Source organism: Acipenser ruthenus, chromosome 29 (genome assembly GCF_902713425.1).
Source record: "Acipenser ruthenus chromosome 29, fAciRut3.2 maternal haplotype, whole genome shotgun sequence".
Classification (NCBI taxonomy): domain Eukaryota; kingdom Metazoa; phylum Chordata; class Actinopteri; order Acipenseriformes; family Acipenseridae; genus Acipenser; species Acipenser ruthenus.
The window spans coordinates 43,527-71,343 of NC_081217.1; the positions used below are offsets into that span (position 1 = coordinate 43,527).

General features: G+C 47.9%; 1 protein-coding gene across 2 annotated transcripts; it reads right to left on the reverse strand.

Annotated features, from left to right (window-relative positions):
- Positions 1-5: 5 nt before the first annotated feature.
- LOC131702089 (protein TMEPAI-like) lies at positions 6-27,817 on the reverse strand. Of its 2 annotated transcripts, none has more exons than XM_059003852.1 (4): positions 27,341-27,817; positions 6,158-6,312; positions 5,711-5,764; positions 6-4,822 (listed from the first exon to the last, which is right to left on the reverse strand). In XM_059003852.1, exons 1-4 carry the CDS (start codon positions 27,453-27,455, stop codon positions 4,280-4,282), a joined length of 867 nt encoding a protein of 288 aa, XP_058859835.1. In that variant the 5' UTR covers positions 27,456-27,817; the 3' UTR covers positions 6-4,279. The 2 variants fall into 2 exon arrangements, with proteins under 2 accessions (XP_058859835.1, XP_058859834.1); XM_059003851.1 differs by having other exon boundaries at positions 6-4,825.

A 27,817-nucleotide genomic window follows, 5' to 3' on the forward strand; every position in this document is an offset into this window, starting at 1 on the left:
TGTGACACTTCAGAAATGTAGCTTTATTCTCTCATCCGCTTCTTTCTTTTCAATATAAATAATTGTCCATGTTTTATGTGAGACAGAAGGGGAATGCAGATTTGAGAAGGAGCTCCCTTTGCATCGGGGTAGAGCAGGGAGATGCTGAACTAGAAGATAAGGACAGTTAAACAGAATGATGTCACTACAGATCGAACAGCAAGAGGGAGTGAAGCAGAAGAGCCGATTACTGCAGAGAGCAGGACAAAGAGAGTACGATTACAAGCACACAGGTAACACAAACATGAAGCATTTATAAAGGAAATAGAAAAACCCTGAAACGACACGACCAACGCATTAACAATTCCAATGCTAACAGTCAATAGACAAGAATGAACCTGCAAGACAACACTGGCTAAAGCCCAACTCAAGCAGGAAAGGCCCAGAACAGCGAAGAGCAGTTAAAGTGGGTCAAACCAGAAAGATAGTCGACAGGGCACACGGGGGTCTTGTGCCGTTCCCCTGGCAGTGCCAGCACTGGGGTGGGGGGCTTGATTTTATTGAGATTCAATATTTATTCGGAGCAGAACTGCTCAAAGCTCCCGCGATGCTCCTTGTACAGCATCGTCACAGAGATGAGCAGGTCTGAGTGCAGCCAATCGGTCTCGCTGCCTCTCCTCAGGAAAAAAGGTTCTTTTTAAAAGCTTTTTGCAATGTATTTATTTTTGTTTAAAGATGGAGGTTGAATGAAATGTATGAAACAGTTTGTTCTGTATTAGATATACTCAACTATATAAAATTACAAAGCCAGTAACACTTTGAGGTTCCAATATAACAAATAAAAATCATTACAAAAAAATCTGTTATTGTTAACATCACTATCGGACCACGTTACATATTTTGATAGTACATGCTATATTATATAATATGCATATGTTACTACATACAGTGTATTAATAACATCTTTTATAAGACATCCGCTTTGTTATAACAAAATAAGCACCTGGTTATAAAACATGATGTTTTTGCAGATTATAAAAAAAGCTTAATAGATTTATACTGCAGCCTGAAAGTGTTACACTGTTTACAAACAAGCATGGCTGATCCATTGAGTACCGCAAATGCTCATGAAGAAAAAAAAGAAAGAAATAGAAACAAACATGTAACATGTTCTCCTTTTTTATGCTTTTAATTCAGTCCACTGACCAAAGCAGGAGAGCCGTGTGAATGCGTGTCTATGTTCTGGAATGGAGCATCATGTGGACACAGTCCTGCTAAATACACAGAGAGAATGGATCAGTGTTCTTACTGCAGTCCATTAAGCTTTCAGCATGACCAGCGCTAGCTGTGTCACAATATTGCCATTGTGGATGTGTGTGCATCTGTGTGTCACTCCATTAGCACAGGGACTAACACCTCACAGTCCACCCATCCCTCTCTCCTCATTCAGTCCACCCATCCCTCTCTCCTCATTCAGTCCATCCATCCCTCTCTCCTCATTCAGTCCACCCATCCCTCTCTCCTCATTCATTTCATCCATCCCTCTCTCCTCATTCAGTCCACCCATCCCTCTCCTCATTCATTTCATCTATCCCTCTCTCCTCATTCAGTCCACCCATCCCTCTCCTCATTCAGTCCACCCATCCCTCTCTCCTCATTCAGTTCATCCATCCCTCTCTCCTCATTCAGTCCACCCATCCCTCTCTCCTCATTCAGTCCACCCATCCCTCTCTCCTCATTCAGTCCATCCATCCCTCTCTCCTCATTCAGTTCATCCATCCCTCTCTCCTCACTCAGTTCATCCATCCCTCTCTCCTCATTCAGTTCATCCATCTCCACTCTCTGCTCTCGTTCAAATCATTGTTTTTCTGGTTTGATCCAATGCTTAAGTGCCTTACCTGTGGTCCTTTAAATCAGAAAAAAAAGTAAAACAAACGCAACACAGGGAACAAGAAAGTAAATACATCTACATGTACATGTACATGCCTGGTTCATAAGATTTTAAACTTACGGTAAAACTATAGGAAGAAATGTAGAAGAATTTACACAAATAGTGAACTGTAAAAAAAAACAAACACAAACCCTCCTTACACTTCTAAGTTAAACAACAACTCCATTATCAAAAAGGCAAATAGTAGGTATATTGCAACGTTCTCCCAATTACCTCTATTGTCAACACATGTATCTTTTCCACAGACCCGCAGCACACTGGTCTGCACAATGAAGGTTACAGCAGAAACGACACGTCACTCGTGTTAATGGAACAGAGAGGCACGGCCCTGATTATACTGTCTGCTGCTGTAACGCAGCCTCTGAAATGCCAGAGCTGGACTTATTGTGTTCTGGAACGTCAGCCTTTCAGTGCAGTCGGACACTTCATGCTGACAGGGGTCAACGAGGGCCAGTTCAGCCGTGGCGGTGCAATACCTGGATTGGTCAACATGGATGTGATTACAGGTCTCCCCCTACCTGCTTCAACATGGTATAATCTTATTGGGGTTTACCTGTGTGCATACACTGCCTTCAAGACACACAGATTGTAGCCAATTGCGACAGATCTGTAGAACGCGGAGACGAGCTGAAATGTAGCTTGCTGGCAATGAATGTTCCATCTGACCAAAACAAGTGAAGTTGTGCTGGGCCCTGGAAACACAGAATCCACTGGACTCCCCGTGCTTTAGTCAGGATTAGTGTTCATGGCAGAAATGTGGTTTATCCAGTATTACACTTCATTCCCTTTGTGGTCAGAGTTAAAACAAACCACAGTGATAGCAAGGAGTTCAATTAGAGAATAATGCACATGAAAGAAATGATTCAATATTTACAGGATGGCAAGAGCTCAGCACCGAGGTTATTCCTCGACACACTGAATAAAGCATTGAGATGAACACAAAGATAAAGGGATTCCACGGCCATTCTTTCACTGCTAAACAAACACGCGAGAGCAAAGGCTTCTTTTTTGGATTTGGACTCACAAGGGAACCGTTGCATATCAAGACATCACAATACTGACTAAACACTTTGTTTCCCTGCCACTTTTTAAAGTGCTGAGAGATGCCCAATTCCTCAAAGAGAACCCGCATTTTACAGCAAGATTTCCAAAGCAGCTCAAAGCAGGAAACAGCATTCTGGAGTGTTAATGAAAGGACTTGCATTGATGCGCCAAGGGTTCCAGGGTTTTCTTATAATCCAGGGCGTACATACAGTTGGACTCCAGTCACATTTTTTCTTCTTAATATCATTTATAATGTAGATGAGTGCTATACTGACATTTTTATTCATCCTGTTTTTCACAAACAATAGATACAGAGTGTTCCGTTTGTTCCGCTCTGTTGCTTGACTGTACTGGAGCCACACTGCCCCCTGTCCTCCTAAATGGTCACTGCAGTTCAGCAGTTGGGAATCACAGTCAGTGTGATCGGACCACACTTACAGCCCAATAAGTGTTACTGTTACTTTGAGTCTAGCTGGAAATTTCAGCTGTAAAGTTTGTGCTGTAAAGTGCTGTTTGCCCTTTTTCTCCTCTAAATCTTTCACATGCCTCTCAGCTTCCTCTTCCATTAACAGTGGATTCTGCTGGAATTTCATTGGCAAAGCGCTCTTCCACCCTGCGCACGCGCACACGCACACGCACACACACACACACACACACACACACACACACACACACACACACACACACACGTCTGAACACAACAGAGGTCTTTCACTGGAGCAAGCGTCTGCTTGCAATTTACATTAAAAAATAGTGCAAGATTTCAACATTTATATAAATAACTCTGGATTCGTGCTTTTTTAACGCAATGTTAAACACATCTTTGAGTTGGCACTCAAAAAACTGCCATTGAACTAGTTATCAAACAAAACAAAAAACTACAACTAGTTTTCTCTTTATAATCATTTCTTTTACAAAAATACCCCCTGCCCTCACACATACGTTTCTCTTATGATACATATTGCAGATCTTCAAATAAACTTCGGATTGTTTTGTGCAAACGTTTCTTCAAAAGTGAATTAAAAGACGTAAAGCATTCACACACACTGCTCAAATAATAATAATAATAATAATAATAATAATAATAATAATAATAATAATAATAATAATAATAATTAATTTTTTAGAATTCCTCAATACGTAAAAAAAACAAGATAAACACCTTGCAAAGCTGTGAGCACTTGGACGACACAGAACAAGGAAATATTTACTTTATACAACAGGGGAGGAGCCTGGGCCCGGGACTCCACCCCTTTATTTAAATGAAGTGCACAGACAGTGTTTAAGGAGTCTGTTGCCGCGGTTTCAGACAGGGTGCCCTTTCTGCTTCTCTTGGTTGCGTGCGTTCGTGCTCTCAAGGCCACTGAGCTGTGATTGGTTGAGTCTGTTGCTGTGCAGGAGGGGAGGCGTCCCGGGGTGGTTGCTATGGTGATGGTAAAGCGTGGAGCCGGGTTGGTAGTGCCCGATGACCTCGTTGTACGTGGGTGGCGGCCCCTCCATCCGGCCCTGGCTGCTGTAGCAAGTGGCACTGATGCCCGAGTTGTTGCTGGGGGGGCAGGGACCCCCGTACAGGGAGGTGTCGATCAAGTCACTGTCGAAGATGGTGCGGTTGGGCGGGGCGCGGACAGACTCTCGGTTCAGCTCCAGCTGCTGCTCGGGGTCCCGCAGCTGCAGGGTGCAGGGCCCCTGGTAGGGAGGCGGCTCCTCCCCGTCCGACAGGGAGATGGTGGGGGGCAGGTCGATCTCGTGCTGCAGGTAGGGGTAGGTGGGCTGGAAGCGGTTGAATCTGTCCCTCTGCAGGTACGATGGCACCGCCAGCCTGTCGGCGGGACGCGGAGTGTACATCTGCTGCTGAGGAAACAGGGAAACAATTAGGAGGGGCGCAGCACAGGGGGAGCGCTTAGCAACTGGAAATCAACACAAGCAACCAATGGAGCCAGCAGATGAAATGTTTGGGTTTTTACACTTGACTTCAGTCTCTCTCAGTGTTACATCTTTAATGAAGAGCCGTTACTCTTGCAGCACAGGTTCAAGCACTTGAAAAAGCTCAAGACTCTGAATGAAGTTTCTGTAAAATGAGTTGAGCTCCTTTTTAAAATGCTGTTTCGACCTCGAGCACACTGGGTGAGAGGCGACACAATACTAACTGAAAATCCATGACGCCATTTAAAAACAGTGCTGCTAGAGCAGATCACTCACTTATCAAGTGCTGTTGTGAACATTTCTGTACGGAATAACGGCTTGGATAGACCACGATACAAGACGGCTCAAACCGTACAGAACACAGGTCATTCTAACCCTCGGTCTGGGCACTACAGCACAGCCCCGGTCCGCTCCAACCCTCTTCCCTTCACCCCGTCCTGCTCTTTAGAATCACAAAGCAGGGTGTTCTTGAAGAGTGCTGGGTGTGGAAGTCACATTGCGTCTGCAGGCTCCTGTCTGTGCATTGTGTTTGCAGTTTAACAGATATGCACAATCCCAGGGTCGCTGTCTGAGCTAGAATAGAAATCATTTACTACTGCACAGCATAAGAGATGCATGCAGTGTGTACTGAACACGCTGCAAAGTGCTTTACTGGCTGAAAGGTAAACCATACCAAAGTGCAGCTGCTCCTTTCACTGCCATATTACAAGAGATCCTGCAGGTAGGCAGAGGATTGCATTGAACACACAGGATTAGATGACCCTTCATCGCTGCTACTACAAAAGCTAATTGCTGAAACGGATTACGTCCTACCTCTGTCATTACGTTCGCCGGCACAGAGCTGTCCGAAGGCCACAGACTTCCTTCCTGAAATACAAAAAGCACATTACAATGTACTGGAGTGAAAGTGAGAGGACTTGTGAAATGTGCAGCTGGGATGGAAGGGAGGAAGGCAGACAGGCAGACACAGACTCCAGTATCCTGGCAGCTCACGAGGGGGAGCTGTGCCTTCAAGGAAGCAGTGATGTGAACACCCTGAGGTGTGAAAGGAGGAGATGTCTGGAGCTGGGTTTCTGTGTCCGGAGCTGGGTTTCTGTGTCCGCTCCTCATTACAGCGGGAAGGAATTTTAATAACTGGAATGTTAACGTGACACTGTTGAAGCACAGTGGTACTTTTCTGAGTGTGTGTTTGTGTTGGATTGTTTTGGGGGCTTTGAGAGCAGCAAGGAGAATGCAGAGGTACTGAAGGGGTTAACTCACCGAGGACAGGGTCTCGTCTCGCCGGCGGACCTGGCTGTGCCGGGTGATGAAGGAGCGTGCCGAGAGCTTGTAGTGATTGAGCAGGCATGTGATCACCACCACCATCACCATCATCACCACCACGATTATAATGATCTGCACAAACTCCAGCTGGGCTACAGAGAGGAAATACAAAGCACTGGGGTTAGGACAGCACAGCACACCACACACGCACACACACGCACGCACACGCACGCACACCCACACACCCCCACGCACACACACACACACACCCACACACACACACACACACGCACGCACACGCACACACACGCACGCACCCACGCACCCCCACCGTGTGGGGCAGTGCAAAAACAACAGATCTCTCACTACTCCGTACAGAACATCACTGCAGTAATCTAGAACACAGCTGAACTAGTCATGGTGCTGCATTACAAAAACCACATGCACACTTGTGTCTTCATTTAGGTCTACTCTGTCCCTTCCAGATTCTTCAGTCACAGTGTGATTGATACAGCACGTGCTACAGATCACACAGCTACGGAATGATTCAATAGGATAGACTGTAGTGCCCGTCTCTCAGTGTGTGTCACGTCCTGCCGTGACTGGAATGAAGTGGCTCAGGTTTCAGGCAGTACTGTGCTGTAGGGTTTCTGTATTAATTGAAGACTCCAGTTGGAATGAGTTGCAGAAGAGCTCCCGATGACACCGCTGTCTGGAAGCTCCACAGCAGTGACTCAATCACAAGGGACACTGCTGCTCTGTTCAGTGCAGCAGAGTGCAGGGCTCCGAAGAGCAGCAGACAGCAGCAAGGGAGCCTGCAGCTGCTCCAGCTTCTTTCAGCAGGGGGTGCTGCAGGCAACAGCATGTCAAGGGGCCAGTGCATGGAAATTAGGAAAGGTTAAATGCTAAAAATGCATGAGTGTATGTTTAGAAAGCAAAACAAGCCCCTGGTCAATTTATAGTGTGTGCACAGCCTCGGACCTCTGGGTGGCTTTAACCAAACACAAGAAAACAGACCTCTGCTCATTTGTGCTGTAGCCTAGTTTCTTTGTTTGTTCTTTTTTACCCACAGAATTGAGCAGTCAGTGCTCTCAAACAGACTGAGGTTTGTATATACATACGCACGCGCACACACACAAGCTATGTGAACAGATGCATTTGTATACACATTTGTCACAAAAAAAAAAAAAATTAATTACAGTTATCTACAAAAATTCAAAATGTAGCCGGGTTGTGTGAAGAACTGTGCAATCCTCTGGTTCACAGTGTTCCTTATAGAAAGATAATTCATCCAGACTTCAGAGTTTACAGCCTGCGTCACATGATAACAGCTGATTATTCTAAACAGGAGCTCAGCTCTGTGGCAGCAGAACAAAGGGAAGGGGGAGGAATGGCATCAGAGCAGACTGGCCTGCTGATCTGCAGACCAGTACTGGGGACAGCCTCCCATGAACAGCTCCTACACTGAGACAGCCTCCCATGAACAGCTCCTACACTGAGACAGCCTCCCATGAACAGCTCCTACACTCACATACACTGAGACAGCCTCCCGTGAACAGCTCCTACACTGAGACAGCCTCCCATGAACAGCTCCTACACTGAGACAGCCTCCCATGAACAGCTCCTACACTCACATACACTGAGACAGCCTCCCGTGAACAGCTCCTACACTGAGACAGCCTCCCATGAACAGCTCCTACACTGAGACAGCCTCCCATGAACAGCTCCTACACTGAGACAGCCTCCCATGAACAGCTCCTACACTGAGACAGCCTCCCATGAACAGCTCCTACACTCACATACACTGAGACAGCCTCCCGTGAACAGCTCCTACACTGAGACAGCCTCCCATGAACAGCTCCTACACTGAGACAGCCTCCCATGAACAGCTCCTACACTGAGACAGCCTCCCATGAACAGCTCCTACACTGAGACAGCCTCCCATGAACAGCTCCTACACTCACATACACTGAGACAGCCTCCCGTGAACAGCTCCTACACTGAGACAGCCTCCCATGAACAGCTCCTACACTGAGACAGCCTCCCATGAACAGCTCCTACACTGAGACAGCCTCCCATGAACAGCTCCTACACTCACATACACTGAGACAGCCTCCCGTGAACAGCTCCTACACTGAGACAGCCTCCCGTGAACAGCTCCTACACTCACATATACTGAGACAGCCTCCCATGAACAGCTCCTACACTGAGACAGCCTCCCATGAACAGCTCCTACACTGAGACAGCCTCCCATGAACAGCTCCTAAACTGAGACAGCCTCCCATGAACAGCTCCTACACTCACATACACTGAGACAGCCTCCCGTGAACAGCTCCTACACTGAGACAGCCTCCCGTGAACAGCTCCTACACTCACATACACTGAGACAGCCTCCCGTGAACAGCTCCTACACTGAGACAGCCTCCCATGAACAGCTCCTACACTCACATACACTGAGACAGCCTCCCGTGAACAGCTCCGACAGGCTGACAGCTAGCAGTCTGCAGCGCTGCCCAGGAGCAAGACATCAATGAAGCGCCCCCTGGTGGGAGGCATAGGGACAGCAGGAGCAGTGCAATGAGCTTCCTCTTCTTCACAAACTGCCTGAGCTGCTGCCTGACTGAAACAGGAGCAACTCCAGCTGAAAGGCTCAACACCCTGTGCAAAGACCCCATCCTAAACACAGTAGAAACGGGCACTGTTCTCTCCGAGTCAGGGCAGTGTCCAGGGTCTCTTTCTATCACACAGTCGGAGGCTCGTTCGAGGAGGTCTCCCTCCTCCAATGCTCAGTTGCTGTGTGTCTCTGGAGACTCAGAGAGTTGATTTAATGGGAGACTGCAGTCGAGACAAGCCCAAGAGGTTCACTGCCACTCCTCTAATATAGTAGAGAGTCCCTGCAGTGTCTCAGAGAACTAATCATAACCACTCCATATATAAACTAACACCATACTGTCATTTAAAAAGAGCAACTGCACATCCAAATGGAAAACAGCACTTTCACTTGCATCTCGCTCCTGCGGTGACACACGAAGTGTATGTCATACGCAAAGAGGAGACTGAAGATTGGGAACGAGCAGCCCCCTTTCAGAGAATCCGTCCGAGAACCAGAAGAAGCAGCTGCTGAGAGCACAGCTACGTGCACAGGCTGCAACACAACCAAACCAGGACACACAATGGAAGCTGACAAGAAAGGTTAAAGGTTAAAGGGAACCCCCTCCCCCTGGTCAGAGCGAAGCCAGACAGCTGCAAGTACCCCAGCAGACAGACAGGGACCAAGGGGAGGGGGGGCTGACAACACAGTACCCCGGCAGACAGACAGGGACCGAGGGGAGGGGGGGCTGACAACACAGTACCCCGGCAGACTGACAGGGACCGAGGGGGGTGCTGACAACACTTACTATTCCTCTCATGCACTTGGGACAGAGTGTTTTTATGAGAGGGCTAAAAATCAATTGGCATTGTGTATAAATATGCAGTGTTTAAGAAGACAAGGTACAGACAGGGGGCCCTGTGTGTCTGTGTAGAAACGGCACTATCCATTTCAGTGGACAGCCAGCAAATTACACAGAAAAAAAGAAAAGAAGAATTCAAATGTGTCTCCAGTTATTTTCCATGGGATGCCAGCTTCAGTGCTGGCCTTGCTTGTGAGCAGTATCTCGCAGATATTCCTGTTTAGTGTGGCAGCGAGTGACTGCACTGTGCTGCTCGTGACATCATTCCACTCACTGACTGCAGAAACCTTTTTCTTTTATCATTCATATGGGCGCTACAGGATGTGGCACTGGACAGAACACTGCTGAACAGAAATCCTATTTCAATCTCTGAAACCCTTTCGTTTCCTCTGTCCTCACTGCAGACTGTTATACAAGCACACTGAGGACGATTCAGAAATAAAGAACACACATCCTGAGTGCGTTTGAACAGACTGACATCTTCAAAAGATAGTCCAATGTTTTCCTGAGCTGTGCAATGCCGAGTCTCCCGAGACAGGGGGAGTGTCACCCCCACGCTAACCTTAACCCCAGACAGGGGGAGTGTCACCCCCACACTAACCCTAACCCTAACCCCAGACAGGGGGAGTGTCACCCCCACACGAACCCTACCCCCAGACAGGGGGAGTGTCACCCCCACACTAACCCTAACCCCAGACAGGGGGAGTGTCACCCCCACACTAACCCTAACCCCAGACAGGGGGAGTGTCACCCCCACACTAACCTTAACCCCAGACAGGGGGAATGTCACCCCCACACTAACCCTAACCCCAGACAGGGGGAGTGTCACCCCCACACGAACCCTACCCCCAGACAGGGGGGGTGTCACCCCCACACTAACCCTAACCCCAGACAGGGGGAATGTCACCCCCACACGAACCCTACCCCCAGACAGGGGGAGTGTCACCCCCACACGAACCCTAACCCCAGACAGGGGGAGTGTCACCCCCACATGAACCCTAACCCCAGACAGGGGAAGTGTCACCCCCACACGAACCCTAACCCCAGACAGGGGAAGTGTCACCCCCACACTAACCCTAACCCTAACCCTAACCCCAGACAGGGGAAGTGTCACCCCCACACTAACCCTAACCCTAACCCTAACCCCAGACAGGGGAAGTGTCACCCCCACACTAACCCTAACCCTAACCCCAGACAGGGGGGAGTCTGAGCACCAACTGTATCCTTCTCCTGAAACATTACTGCTTTAATTATACAGGTTTAAATAAAACAACAAGATTTGATTCCCTTTAACTTATATGAAATCTTTAAGCAATGAAGTAGCATTACAGAAACCCTATTATACAATGACTAATTTAATAGGTTTCAGTATCTTGTATTGAAAAATGAAGAGAAATGGACAAAGAGTAACACAACTACACTGCAACGCAAAACCAAGAACCTGGGTGTTTACCAGCTGCAGGGTAAATGAATGAACGAGCCCCTGCAGTCATCCTTCACAGTGCCACCTCTGCCCAGGCCTTGAGCTCTGACTGTCTCAAATGGATGACAATGTAACCTTGTTAGCAGCGGCTGTGTCTCACAAGGCAGGAGAGGTGCTCATTGTTATTCTAGCCTTCGGGACCCATCCCATTCTCTCCCAGCCTCATTTATCGTGTCTGAGGAAGGGCACAAGCCAAGCTACCCCTCATTTGAATAAGAAATGAATGTGAAAAAAAACAAAACCAAACAAAAACACATACTTCAGGGAGAGCAGTCACAAAACTGGCAGGTCGATTTCAATCTTCATTTCCAATCAACACAGTCGCCCCACTAATGAACCACGTCCTGTCGTAGGACAATGTAGACCACAGAGACAAGGGCAGACTAGCCCCCTTTCTCTCCCCCTTTCCTGAAATCGTCTGGAAATATATAGGGTGTCATTATGCTGCTTGTACCATCTATTTATTACACATGGGCTGCACATCGTCCCTATCCCCAGTCTCTGAGAAGCCATTGAGGAGTCACAAGATTGCAAAGCACTGTACCCTCAACTCCAGGAACATCACTCCAACTGTACGGCGGGAGGCATCTTGGAGGTTTTCAGCTTGACTGCTGCAAATTGACTTTATTTTTCAGGCACATTTCAGTGTCACTCCCAGTGCCTGTGGGCTGACAGCTCTGACATTAACTCTGTCTGCCAGGGACAGTTCTAACATTTAACTCAGAGGCATGAGTCTGTGATAGTGGTGCTAGACGTGGAGTAGAGGAGAGGGAGCGTCTGAACAGCCTGCAGCCCAGGACAACTCGGGGTCACTTCAGAGAGAACTCCCCCCCCCCCCCCCCCGATAACCAGCATGTTCTACTGTACTCGCTCTCTGGAGAATCTGCAGGGGCATTTACACTCAGACACTCCCATTGTAACCCTGTGCAGCAACAGTATCTACTGGAATCTCCTGGATCAGCACAGCCAAGCCCGCTCTCCCATCAGCGATAAGCAGAACCCGCTCTCCCATCAGCAATAAGCAGAGTACGCTCTCCCATCAGCGATATGAGGAGCCCGCTCTCCCATCAGCAATAAGCAGAGCCCGCTCTCCCATCAGCAATAAGCAGAGCCCGCTCTCCCATCAGCAATAAGCAGAGCCCGCTCTCCCATCAGCGATAAGCAGAGCCCGCTCTCCCATCAGCAATAAGCAGAGCCCGCTCTCCCATCAGCAATAAGCAGAGCCCGCTCTCCCATCAGCAATAAGCAGAGCCCGCTCTCCCATCAGCAATAAGCAGAGCCCGCTCTCCCATCAGCGATACGCAGAGCCCGCTCTCCCATCAGCGATATGAGGAGCCCGCTCTCCCATCAGCGATATGAGGAGCCCGCTCTCCCATCAGCAATAAGCAGAGCCCGCTCTCCCATCAGCGATATGAGGAGCCCGCTCTCCCATCAGCGATATGAGGAGCCCGCTCTCCCATCAGCGATATGCAGAGCCCGCTCTCCCATCAGCGATATGAGGAGCCCGCTCTCCCATCAGCGATACGCAGAGCCCGCTCTCCCATCAGCGATATGAGGAGCCCGCTCTCCCATCAGCGATATGAGGAGCCCGCTCTCCCATCAGCGATAAACTGGGCTTTCTCCCCCTATCAGGCAATACAGTCATGTTATGATATGAAGGCAGGGGTTGCACTTTCACAATCCCAACTGAAATTCAGTAACGGAGCCTTTCATTGTCTTCTCTGTGGCACACGAAGCATTCAGGCAGCACCACGTCTAGACAGGGTAACAAAGGCCATTTCAGCAGAGAAGGAAGCACCTCACTCGCTGGTCTCAATTACACACAAAGAGGCTGCAACAGACGGAGAATGATGCAAGTACATCAATGCTGATTGAGAGAGGACTGCTCAGACTTTTCCAGTCAGGATCTAATGCCAGGAAGAAAACAAAAGACATTCTGCCAATGAGTTCAGCCCAAACCCCCCTTTCATGCGAGAGATGTTTTAAAACAGCTTCATCCCTTATTATTCTAGCATACCCTATCTGTGTTTAAAACAGCTTCATCCCTTATTATTCTAGCATACACTATCTGTGTTTAAAACAGCTTCATCCCTTATTATTCTAGCATACCCTATCTGTGTTTAAAACAGCTTCATCCCTTATTATTCTAGCACACCCTATCTGTGTTTAAAACAGCTTCATCCCTTATTATTCTAGCATACCCTATCTGTGTTTAAAACAGCTTCATCCCTTATTATTCTAGCACACCCTATCTGTGTTTAAAACAGCTTCATCCCTTATTATTCTAGCATACCCTATCTGTGTTTAAAACAGCTTCATCCCTTATTATTCTAGCACACCCTATCTGTGTTTAAAACAGCTTCATCCCTTATTATTCTAGCACACCCTATCTGTGTTTAAAACAGCTTCATCCCTTATTATTCTAGCACACCCTATCTGTGTTTAAAACAGCTTCATCCCTTATTATTCTAGCATACCCGATCTGTGTTTAAAACAGCTTCATCCCTTATTATTCTAGCATACCCTATCTGTGTTTAAAACAGCTTTATCCCTTATTATTCTAGCATACCCTATCTGTGTTTAAAACAGCTTCATCCCTTATTATTCTAGCATACACTATCTGTGTTTAAAACAGCTTCATCCCTTATTATTCTAGCATACCCTATCTGTGTTTAAAACAGCTTCATCCCTTATTATTCTAGCACACCCTATCTGTGTTTAAAACAGCTTCATCCCTTATTATTCTAGCACACCATATCTGTGTTTAAAACAGCTTCATCCCTTATTATTCTAGCACACCCTATCTGTGTTTAAAACAGCTTCATCCCTTATTATTCTAGCATACCCTATCTGTGTTTAAAACAGCTTCATCCCTGACAACTGCAGGCCCTGAAAGAGGGATAGGAACTGGGGGATATAGGATGCTGCTGTTCATGCCAGGACATGATGAAGAATGGACAATGCTGACCTTTATGAACAGAGCTCTTCGCAATGGATAGCGGTGGGGCAGCGGGCCGCGCTCAGCTCCTCTGTGAATACAGGCTTTATGGGGGAGTTGTGCAGTTGGTGTGTTTTCATCACTAAAGGTTTTAACTTTATTTGAAAAACAAACATAAAACAACTACACCTGTGTGCAGATTCGTCTTCATGCGTCTTGTTTACAGCAGAGTTTTAAAGCAACGATTCCTCCAGAACAGCCTCTCATTGGTTATCACTGGACGGAACAGCAGGGTCGTTAACCCCTCCTCCACACTCTGAACTTTCACCTCTGAACTCTTGAAGGCAGACAAAGCCTCTTTGTAAACAGTGATCACTTCACTGTGCTGCTGAAGCAGACTCAGCAAAGAGCACTACAGTGTGGAAACAAAAGAGGATCTTACAGAAGTGAGACAGTGACTGCGAGAAACTCAACATGCAAATGAATACAAGAGGTACCCAAGTCCAGATGTGCTTTTGAGAAACTTGGGATACAAAGGCCCTTTTTCTAAAGCTCCTTCCTGCTCAATGTTTAATCTACAACTAAATGCTTAACGCCATCAACTACAGTATGTGGTGTACAGGGCTACATTGGACTCAAATAAAAACCCATGTTTGCATTGAGTGACTTCGTGAAATGCAATGGAGTGGCGTTGCCCCTGAATATCCACAGCAATTCCCCACACGCACTGCATGCTGCTGTACCTTCAGTCTGTGGGATCCAGGGAGGGCTGCAGGATGCAAAGGGTTAAGCCCCTCACTCACTCAGCCAGCCAGCATTGAGTATTCCCTTTTTTGCATCATGTCTAGACAGCCAGAACAAAGACCATTTGAAGTGCTGGGAGTGGGGAGGGGAGGGGAGGGGAGCTTTGTAGCATGCTATGCACTGCTCCACTGTTTCAGCTACAGGGAGGAGAGCCACACTGCCCAGGGCAGGACTCAGAGCCACCAAGCACCAGCCTGACCACCCTGATCTGTGGATCAGTCACACTGGAATACAAGTAGAATACAAAATAGACATGCACACCTTTCAAGACATCATGTCAGGTGCAAATATTAGGCATGGTTAACAATTACAGTTTGTTTTCACCAAAAAATGGAAATCGCTGCCTTTATGTTTAAAGTTTAAGTAAAAAGTGTTTTGTGCAGCAATATTGTATCACATTTACCACACAAGCAGTAAAAGTATCGCCCCACCAGACCTTCCTCACAGCTCAGGGCTGGCTAGGCCACTACTGAGGAACTGTAGAGACAGGGACAGGGACAGGGACAGAGACAGGGACAGAGACCAGCCCAGCAGCTCTCACACATCCTGCTCATTCACAGCCAGCAGCTCTCACACATCCTGCTCATTCACAGCCAGCAGCTCTCACACATCCTACTCATTCACAGACAGCCAGCAGCTCTCACACATCCTGCTCATTCACAGACAGCCAGCAGCTCTCACACATCCTGCTCATTCACAGCCAGCAGCTCTCACAAATCCTGCTCATTCACAGACAGACAGAAGCTCTCAAACATCCTGCTCATTCACAGCCAGCAGCTCTCACACATCCTGCTCATTCACAGTCAGCAGCTCTCACACATCCTGCTCATTCACAGACAGCCAGCAGCTCTCACACATCCTGCTCATTCACAGCCAGCAGCTCTCACACATCCTGCTCATTCACAGCCAGCAGCTCTCACACATCCTGCTCATTCACAGCCACCAGCAGCAGCAGCAGCAGCAGCAGCAGCAGCAGCAGCAGCAGCCGCGGCAAACAATAGCCCAGACAGCACAAGACGCCCCCACTTCCAGACAATGGGGGCTCCACACAGGAGCTGCTTGCACTGTGCCCACAGAGACTCAGGACTGAACAAGAAGCCTACGCGAAGTGTATAGAAACAGAACAGAATACATTTCAGCTTCCTGAAGTGTTAAGAATAAATAGTACATATGAATGGGAAATAATCCAGCACTAGAACTCCCTGAAGCGATGCGTCTTTTGCTTTTTTTATTATTATTATTATTGACTACCACTACTTGAACAAAAGTTATTGTATTTCTTGCTCTTATTGTATTACTTGTATTGTAACACTTGCAATGTATTTGCTTACGATTGTAAGTCGCCCTGGATAAGGGCGTCTGCTAAGAAATAAATAATAATAATAATAATAATAATAATAATAATAATAATAATAATGATAATAATAATAATAATAATAATACCACTAACAATGTACTGTAAAATGATCAAGTACAAATTTCTCAGTCATGCTGGAACAAAAACCTGAAATGGAATATCTCACTGGAGCAAGCCTGCCCCTCTCCCTCTGCCTGCCCCTCTCCCTCTGCCTGCCCCTCTCCCTCTGCCTGCCCCTCTCCTCTCCCTGCCCCTCTCCCTCTGCCTGCCCCTCTCCCTCTGCCTGCCCCTCTCCCTCTGCCTGCCCCTCTCCCTCTCCCTGCCCCTCTCCCTCTGCCTGCCCCTCTCCCTCTGCCTGCCCCTCTCCCTCTGCCTGCCCCTCTCCTCTCCCTGCCCCTCTCCCTCTGCCTGCCCCTCTCCCTCTGCCTGCCCCTCTCCTCTCCCTGCCCCTCTCCCTCTGCCTGCCCCTCTCCTCTCCTCTCCCTGCCCCTCTCCCTCTGCCTGCCCCTCTCCTCTCCTCTCCCTGCCCCTCTCCCTCTGCCTGCCCCTCTCCCTCTGCCTGCCCCTCTCCCTCTGCCTGCCCCTCTCCTCTCCCTGCCCCTCTCCCTCTGCCTGCCCCTCTCCCTCTGCCTGCCCCTCTCCTCTCCCTGCCCCTCTCCCCCTACCTGCCCCTCTCCCCCGTCTCTCCAGTAGCAGTGGGAAAGCTGCTCTCCATATCCTTACTGTGTCCCTAGCAGCGCTGCCCAATTCACCCTCAACACACATGAGCTCCTGCAAAGAACTGTGATGCAGGCAAGCAGCTGTACCATCGACACTGTCATCTGAAACCGAGCCGGACAGCAGACAGTGTGAAACTAAGTGATTAATGAGCAAAGCGATCGGCCACAACATCTACACTAGGGACCTTCATGGGGAAGAAGTGCTCTGAAATGAAACAGAGCCCCAGACCAGCCTAATAATAAAACTGTGTCAAGAGAAAAGAACAGAACACACTGCAGCTATCCTGCATCACTGGCAGGGAAGTGATCAGAGCCCTCTCTGCCAGAGCCTGGCTTTAAGCATGAAAGAGCCAGGAAGTGCATCTCCCAGGTCTGCCAGACCCTGGCTTTAAGCATGAAAGAGCTGTGAAGTGCATCTCCCAGGTCTGCCAGAGCCTGGCTTTAAGCATGAAAGAGCTGTGAAGTGCATCTCCCAGGTCTGCCAGAGCCTGGCTTTAAGCATGAAAGAGCTGTGAAGTGCATCTCCCAGGTCTGCCAGACCCTGGCTTTAAGCATGAAAGAGCTGTGAAGTGCATCTCCCAGGTCCCAGTTCGTGTAATGTTGAATAGCGCTTGCCAGCACCCTCCTCTCTCAGGCAGTAGCTATGGGACACAGTGGCTGTCTGGAGAACAAACCAACAAGAGCCTGACTGAAGTGACCAGACAGAGGTCTCATCACTGCAAACGAACAACAATCTCCATTACTGCACAAGCTGCACTATTCAGAGAAAGAGGGGTGTTCTGAAGTGTTGTTGCATTGCCAGCGCTCTCTTACTTCTCTTATAGACCCCGACATTGGATTGGGACAGCATACACCGGCTGTATTCACACTGCGAATGACCTCAAGGCAGAGGGTACAGTACAGCTGGGTCACAGACAAAGGGTCTGCACACTGGCTCTCGCTTGTGCCGAACTTCAGTCTTTAAAAGGCTGAGCTGCGAGGAGAGCCGCAACACCCAAATATGGAGAGCTTGCAGCTGATGTTAATGAAGCGGCCGCGTCGTCGGGTCTCGTGTCCACGATGAAGCGGCCGCGTCGTCGGGTCTCGTGTCCACGATGAAGCGGCCGCGTCGTCGGGTCTCATGTTAACAAAGCTGCGGGGATCCGCTCAGCCAGACAGAGCTGATAGTTGAGCTGGAGCTGCAGGGATACGCTCAGCCAGACAGAGCTGATAGTTGAGCTGGAGCTGAAGGGATCCGCTCAGCCAGACAGAGCTGATAGTTGAGCTGGAGCTGCAGGGATCCGCTCAGCCAGACAGAGCTGATGTTCACTTCGTGACGAGCAAAAGAGCTTCCTTAGAGCTTCGAAATTGTGACAACCCGACCATTTCTCCTGAGAGTGTCTCTGTTTATTTATTGCAGTATTTTTGTTTAAAAGTACAGACTGTTCTAGGCTTTTCCCCTAAAGTCTATCAAGTTGATAACAAAAAGGTTATAAAAAAAATGATGAATCCACAAATGAACTGAAGTACAGGGGTCTGGAAAATCAGCAGCTCTGTACTGCAGCTGCCTCTCTGAATCCAGCAGCAGGAATCAGCAACAACATTGCAGCTTGCTTTAGGATGACGGATTGTGCAGTACCATGTACTGCCATGCAAGGCTACAGCTGCAAAGAAATAGAAAACATTAAGACACTAGAATCCACCAACATTCATGGAGCCAAACCAAAACCATGCAACTACTGCATTGTAGCAATCCCAGCCTCCTTATTAGGAACGAACGCAACCGAAACAGAGTCTCAATAATGCAACTCAATAGGAGGGCTCTGTCTCTCCAAGCCCATGCAAAACAGATCCGGAGGAGTGTCTCATAGAAACCAGACTAACAAATACTGGCAAGAGACAGTGCCAAAGTTAATAATTAAATCAGAAACGGAGACAACTGTAAAACAACGATATAAAAATAGAAGCAGCCCATATGATATCCTGAGTGACTTGTGCAGGGTAACTTTAGAGAGAGAGAGAGAGAGAGAGAGAGACACACAGACAGACAGAGCGAGAGACAGAGATGGGGAGGCTGTGTTAAACATCTGTGCATTTCAAAGAGAGATGGGATTCTGTGGCTACATCAAAGCGATACTCACTGATGTGACGGCCATAAAATCAAAATGTAAAATAAACCACACTGTATTGTGTTGGAAGCGAAGTCTAGCTTAAACTCCCCTGCTGACTACAGCATTACAGGCTCCTCAGAGGACCCGAGTCTCAGTCCAGTTCAGACACATGGCACAGCGCTGCATGGAACCCTGTCCTCAGAGGACCCGAGTCTCAGTCCAGTTGAGACACACGGCACAGCGCTGCATGGAACACTGTCCTCAGAGGACCCGAGTCTCAGTCCAGTTCAGACACACGGCACAGCGCTGCGTGGAACACTGTCCTCAGAGGACCAGAGTCTCAGTCCAGTTCAGACACACGGCACAGCGCTGCATGGAACCCTGTCCTCAGAGGACCCGAGTCTCAGTCCAGTTCAGACACACGGCACAGCGCTGCATGGAACACCGTCCTCAGAGGACCCGAGTCTCAGTCCAGTTCAGACACACGGCACAGCGCTGCATGGAACCCTGTCCTCAGAGGACCCGAGTCTCAGTCCAGTTCAGACACACGGCACAGCGCTGCGTGGAACACCGTCCTCAGAGGACCCGAGTCTCAGTCCAGTTCAGACACACGGCACAGCGCTGCATGGAACACTGTCCTCAGAGGACCCGAGTCTCAGTCCAGTTCAGACACACGGCACAGCGCTGCGTGGAACACTGTCCTCAGAGGACCAGAGTCTCAGTCCAGTTCAGACACACGGCACAGCGCTGCATGGAACCCTGTCCTCAGAGGACCCGAGTCTCAGTCCAGTTCAGACACACGGCACAGCGCTGCATGGAACACTGTCCTCGGAGGACCCGAGTCTCAGTCCAGTTGAGACACACGGCACAGCGCTGCGTGGAACACTGTCCTCAGAGGACCCGAGTCTCAGTCCAGTTGAGACACACGGCACAGCGCTGCGTGGAACACTGTCCTCAGAGGACCCGAGTCTCAGTCCAGTTGAGACACACGGCACAGCGCTGCGTGGAACACTGTCCTCAGAGGACCCGAGTCTCAGTCCAGTTCAGACACACGGCACAGCGCTGCGTGGAACACTGTCCTCAGAGGACCCGAGTCTCAGTCCAGTTCAGACACACGGCACAGCGCTGCGTGGAACACTGTCCTCAGAGGACCCGAGTCTCTGTCCAGTTGAGACACACGGCACAGCGCTGCGTGGAATACTGCACATTTTCTTATGATTTTATGTGTGCCTCTTTTTTTTTTTTAAATGCTGGCTTACTTATACAAACAGCAGTAACCTGGACAGTGCCAGACCAACAGGGCTGTAATAAACATTCCTAGACACACAGTCAGGAGATAGAGCCAGGCTCTGAGTCAGACAGGAATGCAGAGGGGTGTATTCTGTCTCCCTGCCCCTGGTGACTCGTTGCTTTGTCTTTCAGGCCAGTCCACCTGGGGGCTGTACAGGTGCAGTGTGATGTGTGTGACACCTGCCCCCTGCAGGTCAGCAGCAGTTACGCACAGACAGGTCACTGCTCGCAGTAAAGCACAGTGCCTACCTCAAAGTGTAATAAAGGGAAAGCTCACTACCTCAATAAAGAAGCAATGCAGCAGCTTGTACACAATTAAACAAGCGATTCTGTGCAGCCAAAGATCCCGTTTGCATTCAGGGGTTTTATTTTGTTTGCTGTTGAAATGTTTGAAACTTCTACAGAAGGCTGTGAGAGCGAGGATTACTGCTGTCCAGTTGCTACTGGTTACCTGTCAGAGATTGGAGTTAATAGTAAAGTGCTGGTAAAAGAAGCGCGTGATGCAGAGCACCGATCCCACCCCCTTCTCTATCCAGTTGGGTTCATGAATACAAATCGACAGTCTGGCCCACTGGCAACACAGACAACAATGAGCTGCACACATGTGTGCCTGGGGCAGAGGGGACGAGGCACGGACACCCAGCCAGCCGGTGAAGTGGCAGCCACACTGTGACTAAGCAGCTTGAAAACCCCTGAATCACAGGCAAGCCAGGGCAGAGCTCCAGTGTTCAAGCTGGACAGACACTGAATCCAGCAGCGTCTGCGCTCAGCGCTGGAGCTTCTACCAAACCAGTGCTATGGGTGTACGTGTGAGAGCAGCACCAGTAAGGGGGAGCCACTCTGCACCATCACGAGCCTCGCTGTGCTCTACAGGACTGAGTCAGAGCTCTGAGACAGGGGGGGCTTCACCACACTGTACAGCACACAGTGCACTGCATGACTCACCAGTGGGATTCAACCCACCCGACACAGACAGGGATCTGCTGCCTCACCCCTTTAGTCAGACAATACAAAACACACATCCACACTTACAGTATCACTTCACTATTTGGGCAAAACAGGATTGGTCTCCTGTAGCGTAGCTATTCAATTTGAGAATAAACACACTGACTTCCTGTCCATTCAGTAAAACTCCTTGGATCTTGTGTACTGTGCTGCAGTGTTGGGATACAGCTGTATACTGTGCTGCAGTGTTGGGATACAGCTGTGTACTGTGCTGCAGTGTTGGGATACAGCTGTGTACTGTGCTGCAGTGTTGGGATACAGCTGTATACTGTGCTGCAGTGTTGGGATACAGCTGTATACTGTGCTGCAGTGTTGGGATACAGCTGTATACTGTGCTGCAGTGTTGGGATACAGCTGTATACTGTGCTGCAGTGTTGGGATACAGCTGTATACTGTGCTGCAGTGTTGGGATACACGACTCAATACTACGGGCGAGTGTGGGATTTACTCTACAGTTCCATGGCGCTTGTTGAGATGCTTCCTCTTTTAAAAGGGCAGGCAGGACATGCTTACCCGGCACTAGAAGCCGTGTCAAGTTCAATATTTGCAGATTTACTGTTTAATTCACAACATCTTTATATTTTGTGGTTCAGGCCACTTAGTGGTCTGTCACTCAAAGCTGGGCACGATGCATGACTATTGGTACTTCTGTACATCCACCTATATCTCGATCTATCTCTCTATATATCTATATAATACATGACAGGAAGTGGGAATGAAACACTCTTTAAATAATGAGGGCTGCAGGAATGTTGAAATGCAAAGGCTACTTGCTGACAATGTTTCATGAAAAAGAAAGATCTGCAAACAAAGCATGTAAACATGGAAAAGAATATTAGTGCAGCCTAATACCAAGAGAAGGAAAAATAAACCTGCTGGTTCAATTGCAGTTTCAGTGGGAGCCTATGTGATTCCTCAATAAACTGCACAGCGAATTGAAACAGCTTTGAGAAGGCTGTGTAACACACATAGCATGTGACAGTGAATTGAAACAGCTTTGAGAAGGCTGTGTAACACACATAGCATGTTATAGTGAATTGAAACAGCTTTGAGAAGGCTGTGTAACACACATAGCATGTTATAGTGAATTGAAACAGCTTTGAGAAGGCTGTGTAACACACATAGCATGTGACAGTGAATTGAAACAGCTTTGAGAAGGCTGTGTAACACACATAGCATGTTATAGTGAATTGAAACAGCTTTGAGAAGGCTGTGTAACACACATAGCATGTTACAGTGAATTGAAACAGCTTTGAGAAGGCTGTGTAACACACATAGCATGTGACAGTGAATTGAAACAGCTTTGAGAAGGCTGTGTAACACACATAGCATGTTATAGTGAATTGAAACAGCTTTGAGAATGCTGTGTAACACACATAGCATGTGACAGTGAATTGAAACAGCTTTGAGAAGGCTGTGTAACACACATAGCATGTTATAGTGAATTGAAACAGCTTTGAGAAGGCTGTGTAACACACATAGCATGTGACAGTGAATTGAAACAGCTTTGAGGAGGCTGTGTAACACACACAGCATGTTCATATGCCCAGTCGCTGCACTGAATCTGCATGACTGCAGCTATCTTACAGCAGGAATGGTGTATAAAAACAGACTTGACGGGTTAGATCAAGTTCAAATCTGCATACAGCAGAAATCTAATCAAATCAAGAAAGAAAGAATACCTCTCGTGCCAATATTTCAATGTCAATATTTTTACAGCCTGGCTCTGCCTTTCGCAAATTGCTAAAGGCATGAGAGAGAGAGAGAGAGAGAGAGAGAGAGAGAGCGAGAGAGAGAGCGAGAGAGCGAGAGAGCGAGAGATTTCATTTCCGTGCTTTCTGGCTGGATTTTTAGACTCTCAGATACTGTCAGCTGCTGGATCTGTGCGGCTCTCTTACACAGAGACTCATCTAGAAAGCTGTCAGACGCGTATAAGCTTAGGGCGATAGACCAAGGTGTGTTGTACAGTGAAAATAGCCCTGACACATACTGCGATAATAGCTGTCTGCATGCCTGCAATGTGAGCAACACAGACACAACCAAACTGAAACATTAAAGATGGTGCTGGTGAGGCAGGCATGTTATACAACACAATCATACAGAAGCACCACTGTGCTGCACAGGGCTACTGCATCACATGAGACACATACTTGGCAAACCACACACAGTGAATGTAGGTTTCAGAAGCACACACCGTTTGAAACAGCAGACCAGCACCTATACAAAGTATTGAGAGATGAGTGCTTGACCAACGCAGCGTGCCAACCTCTCGAGAAAAACATTACAGCAGCTCTGCAAACCTGCTCTCGTCCGAGCGGGCATAACACTGTGCCACTTATATTCGTGGCACACAGTGCCACCAACGGCAGAATGCTGTAATTGTGGCAGGACGAAGTAATATATAAATTATCTGACTGATGGAAATCTTTCAGTTTATTGAATTATATATTTTTTAAATATTATAAATAAAAGAACATAAATCGCTTGTTTTTCTGTTTGTTTTTGAAGCAACTGTCCCTAACTAGCTGTCTGAAAGAAAGATGTGTTCTTTATGTTCACAGTCATAAAGTTCACAAAGCTATGAGGGAGCACTGAATTCATAAAGTAAATGAAGCTCCGCTGGCACACTGCGGAAAGGGGAGGCTAGAGGATGGAAACAGAGCTGAATCCCAGCATTCACGGCACACCATGAAAACTGCATTCACACAAACAGGCAGCCCATGAAGGAGCCCATCTGTGCAATGCTGTTTGCTGAGACACCCTTAATTAGATAGTCAACAATAATAGGTATTGATTTGTACCAGTAGTGAGATGATACATCTTCCAGCTTACACCACCTCTTACCTTGCAGCCGTCACTCTTCTTAAAGTCTAGACATTCTCCAGGGAATGCTCCAAGAAGACATTGAGGACTGTTAGTCTAGATCTCACTCCCACGTTCACTGCAAACCCATACTGAATGAAATCCACCACAAATAAACACCGGGAGAAATCAAACATGTTGTGAACTGGTTTACCTGCACAATCCCATCGAACAGGCCAGCATTCCCCACTGCAGCGGTTTTCAGTGCTGGCACGCTGCGTGCAAAATGAAGGGAAGGCTCGGGGATAAGAACTGAAACTGAAGAATACCGGCTTTCTTAGAAAGTAGCCAATTTACCCATCCGAGCCAAACTATAACACATAACTAGACTGAGTCTTGAGATTATGCAAAGCAGCACTAACCAGTCCTCTGCCTGGGCAGAAGCATCACTGCTTGACTGAGCTCTTCCTGTAATCACTAGGGGCTGCATGCTGTATGAGATCTCCTTACTACGAGCTGCGGCAGCACGAATAACTGAGGTTAGTACAGCAGAGCACAGAGAACATGACCCCAGGCATGGTACAGAACATGGAGCCTGGTTCTCAAACACACACTCTGAGACTCCGCTCATCGGAGGTATCCCTGTTTATTTACAGCTCATCGGAGGTATACCTGTTTATTTACAGCTCATCTGAGGTATCCCTGTTTATTTACAGCTCATCGGAGGTATCCCTGTTTATTTACAGCTCATCGGAGGTATCCCTGTTTATTTACAGCTCATCGGAGGTATCCCTGTTTATTTACAGCTCATCGGAGGTATCCCTGTTTATTTACAGCTCATCGGAGGTATCCCTGTTTATTTACAGCTCATCGGAGGTATCCCTGTTTATTTACAGCTCATCGGAGGTATCCCTGTTTATTTACAGCTCATTGGAGGTATACCTGTTTATTTACAGCTCATCGGAGGTACACCTGTTTATTTACAGCTCATCGGAGGTATACCTGTTTATTTATTTGTGTAGCACAGAATATTCCAAGTGAGTGAAGTTATCTTGAGGTACAGTCCTCCCCGTACAGTAGCTGTTATACCTGTGGTTGTCTGGTGATCAGAATACTGAAATAGTTTCAGAATCATAAGAAAGCTAAAAGCCCCCCCCCCCCCCCCCCAAGCCCCCCAGCCCCCGCCCCCAGCCCCCCAGCCCCCGCCCCCAGCCCCCAAGCCCCCGCCCCCAGCCCCCAGCCCCCAAGCCCCAACTCTCGTCTGATGATTACAGCAGGACAGATCTGTGTTTCTCATTTATTATTAGCTAGATGTGTGCAGGCTTCAAAATGACTCGATCCAAAACTGAGTTTTCTAAAACAAAGGGTGCTGCCAGAATAATACGTTAGTCACCACAGATCAGATTCCATTTTTTTCCACTCTTGTCTGCCCAAGAAAAGTTAGACTCATAACAAAAAAGCTGAAGCAAAGCCCATTGCTGGCCTTCATTACCCCTCTACAGCAAGAGACACAACAAGGAGAGATTCTATCAACCATAGCCGTTCTTCTTATAAGCGTGCTTGAGTGTTTGAAGAACAGTAAAGAACTGCTTGTGGCCCTATCTACAGCACTGTAACTGTCACACTGATGCCATCATCCGGATCTCATCAGACCCTTGGTCTCAAAAACACTCTATTTGCTCAAGGATATACAGCACTTCATTTATAAACAATACTGCATGTGTAACAAAGTCAAACATGGCAACACGGGGAGTAAAACACTCCGAGGTGTTAGCTGTGTTATAGTGGCAATACATACATTATATACATCTGGGTGACTATAGCTGGTGGTGAGTCTACTGGCAGCAGCCTTTTCGGGGGGGGGGGGTTCTTATTACAAGTTCCACTGGCAGTGTCAGAGGCCCCCCACACACACCGCGGCCAGTGGGTTAACATCAGCAATGCTGGGATTGTATTGGAGTTTAGGAAAGGGGACGGGTAATTAAAGGAATGTGTTTCACACCATTGACTGGCAGCAGTGAAATCAGCTACCTAGCGTCAGTAAATCTGAACTGGTTGTAACATCTGCCTTCATACTGTAAACACATACATACACAGTGAGGAATGTGACATTTCTAACGATGCACACCGAGTCCCGGCTCAGGGAACACAGCCGTTGTGACTGCTGGCTCCGTGCCAGTCAAAGTGAAACTGTCTGGAGAGCCCAAAACGAAATGAGGAACAATCCAGCTCGATGTGCTAATAATACAACCGCCCGCCAACACACACACACGCACACACACACACACACACACACACACGCACACACACACTCACACGTATACTACAAACACACACACACACGTATACTACACACACACACGTATACCACACATGTATACCACACACACATGTATACTACACACACACTCACATGTATACCACACACACACACACACTCACATGTATACCACACACACACTCACATGTATACCACACACACGTATACCACACACACACATACACACACACACACATACACACACACTCACATGTATACCACACACACACACATACACACACTCACATGTATACCACACACACACACACACACACACTCACATGTATACCACACACACACACACACACACTCACATGTATACCACACACACACACACACACACTCACATGTATACCACACACACACACACACACACACTATACACATACTTATTTTTTTAAAAACTGACACTGTACACAGCAAATTGTCTCGGTATACAAAAACTTTTTTTGGCTAAAACCCAACTAAACTAAAATAATAATAATAATAATAATAATAATAATAATAATAATAATAATAATAATAATAATAATAATCATCATCATCATCATTATCAGCCTACCAACTACGTAGTTTCTCCATTGACAATGATCAAATGAAGATCGAGTGAAAGCACTGAGCAACTACAAAGAGACAGACAAACAACTCCTACAGAAACTTTAACACGACACTAGCACCAGCACGCAGCTCAAACTTAGCCAGAGACAGCTTATGACGGCAGCCTCAGCGAAACAGAAACAGGCAGCTAACTTACCATAGACACTTAACAATAATGACTGGACTGCACTGTGCGGTGCGGGTAAGCACACACACATATGCTGTATTTAACTTAAGAAGAGAACACACACACACACACACACACAGAAATCACAAGGGCAATGCTTTGTGTAAGAGTTCTAGAGCAGTCTCGCAGTACTTACTGATCTCCATACTTTGGAACAGCGACGATCGTTTGCAATTGCATGTGCAGGAGACATTGGGCTGGATAGATCCTGCTGCTGCTGCTGTGCTATTCAGACCCATGAAGTTGTACATTTAAATACAAAAAACGACGACGGGAAAAAGCCAGTTAGACACCTCCGTCTTTCCAGCGTTGGTTCTGAGGTCGGGGGTGCGTGTCTGGTGCAGAGAGGTTGTGGCTAACGGGGGTCTTTTCTGTTGCAGCTGCCTTCTGTCCCCCCTGCCCTCCGGAGTTGGGAGACGGTGGTGGTTCGCGCAGACAGGAGGTGCCGCTACTTATGATCTGTCTGTCTCTCTGTCTGGCTCGAAGCTGCCTCTGCACCTCATTCAAGTCCAAAGCGACACAGATCCGCTGGGGGGTGGGGGCGGGCAGTCTGAGGCAGACAGGGTTACGTCACCGCCAGACTTGGGCAGCCTGAGTGGCAGCTGAAGGAACC

Coding starts and splice junctions, on each gene's coding strand:
- LOC131702089 (XM_059003851.1), bottom strand. CDS start 27,455: ATGTACAACTTCATGGGTCTGAATAGCACAGCAGCAGCAGCAGGATCT. Junction 6,313..27,340: donor GTTCCAAAGTATGGAGATCA/GTAAGTACTGCG, acceptor TCCTCTCTGTAG/CCCAGCTGGAGTTTGTGCAG. Junction 5,765..6,157: donor GAGACGAGACCCTGTCCTCG/GTGAGTTAACCC, acceptor TTTGTATTTCAG/GAAGGAAGTCTGTGGCCTTC.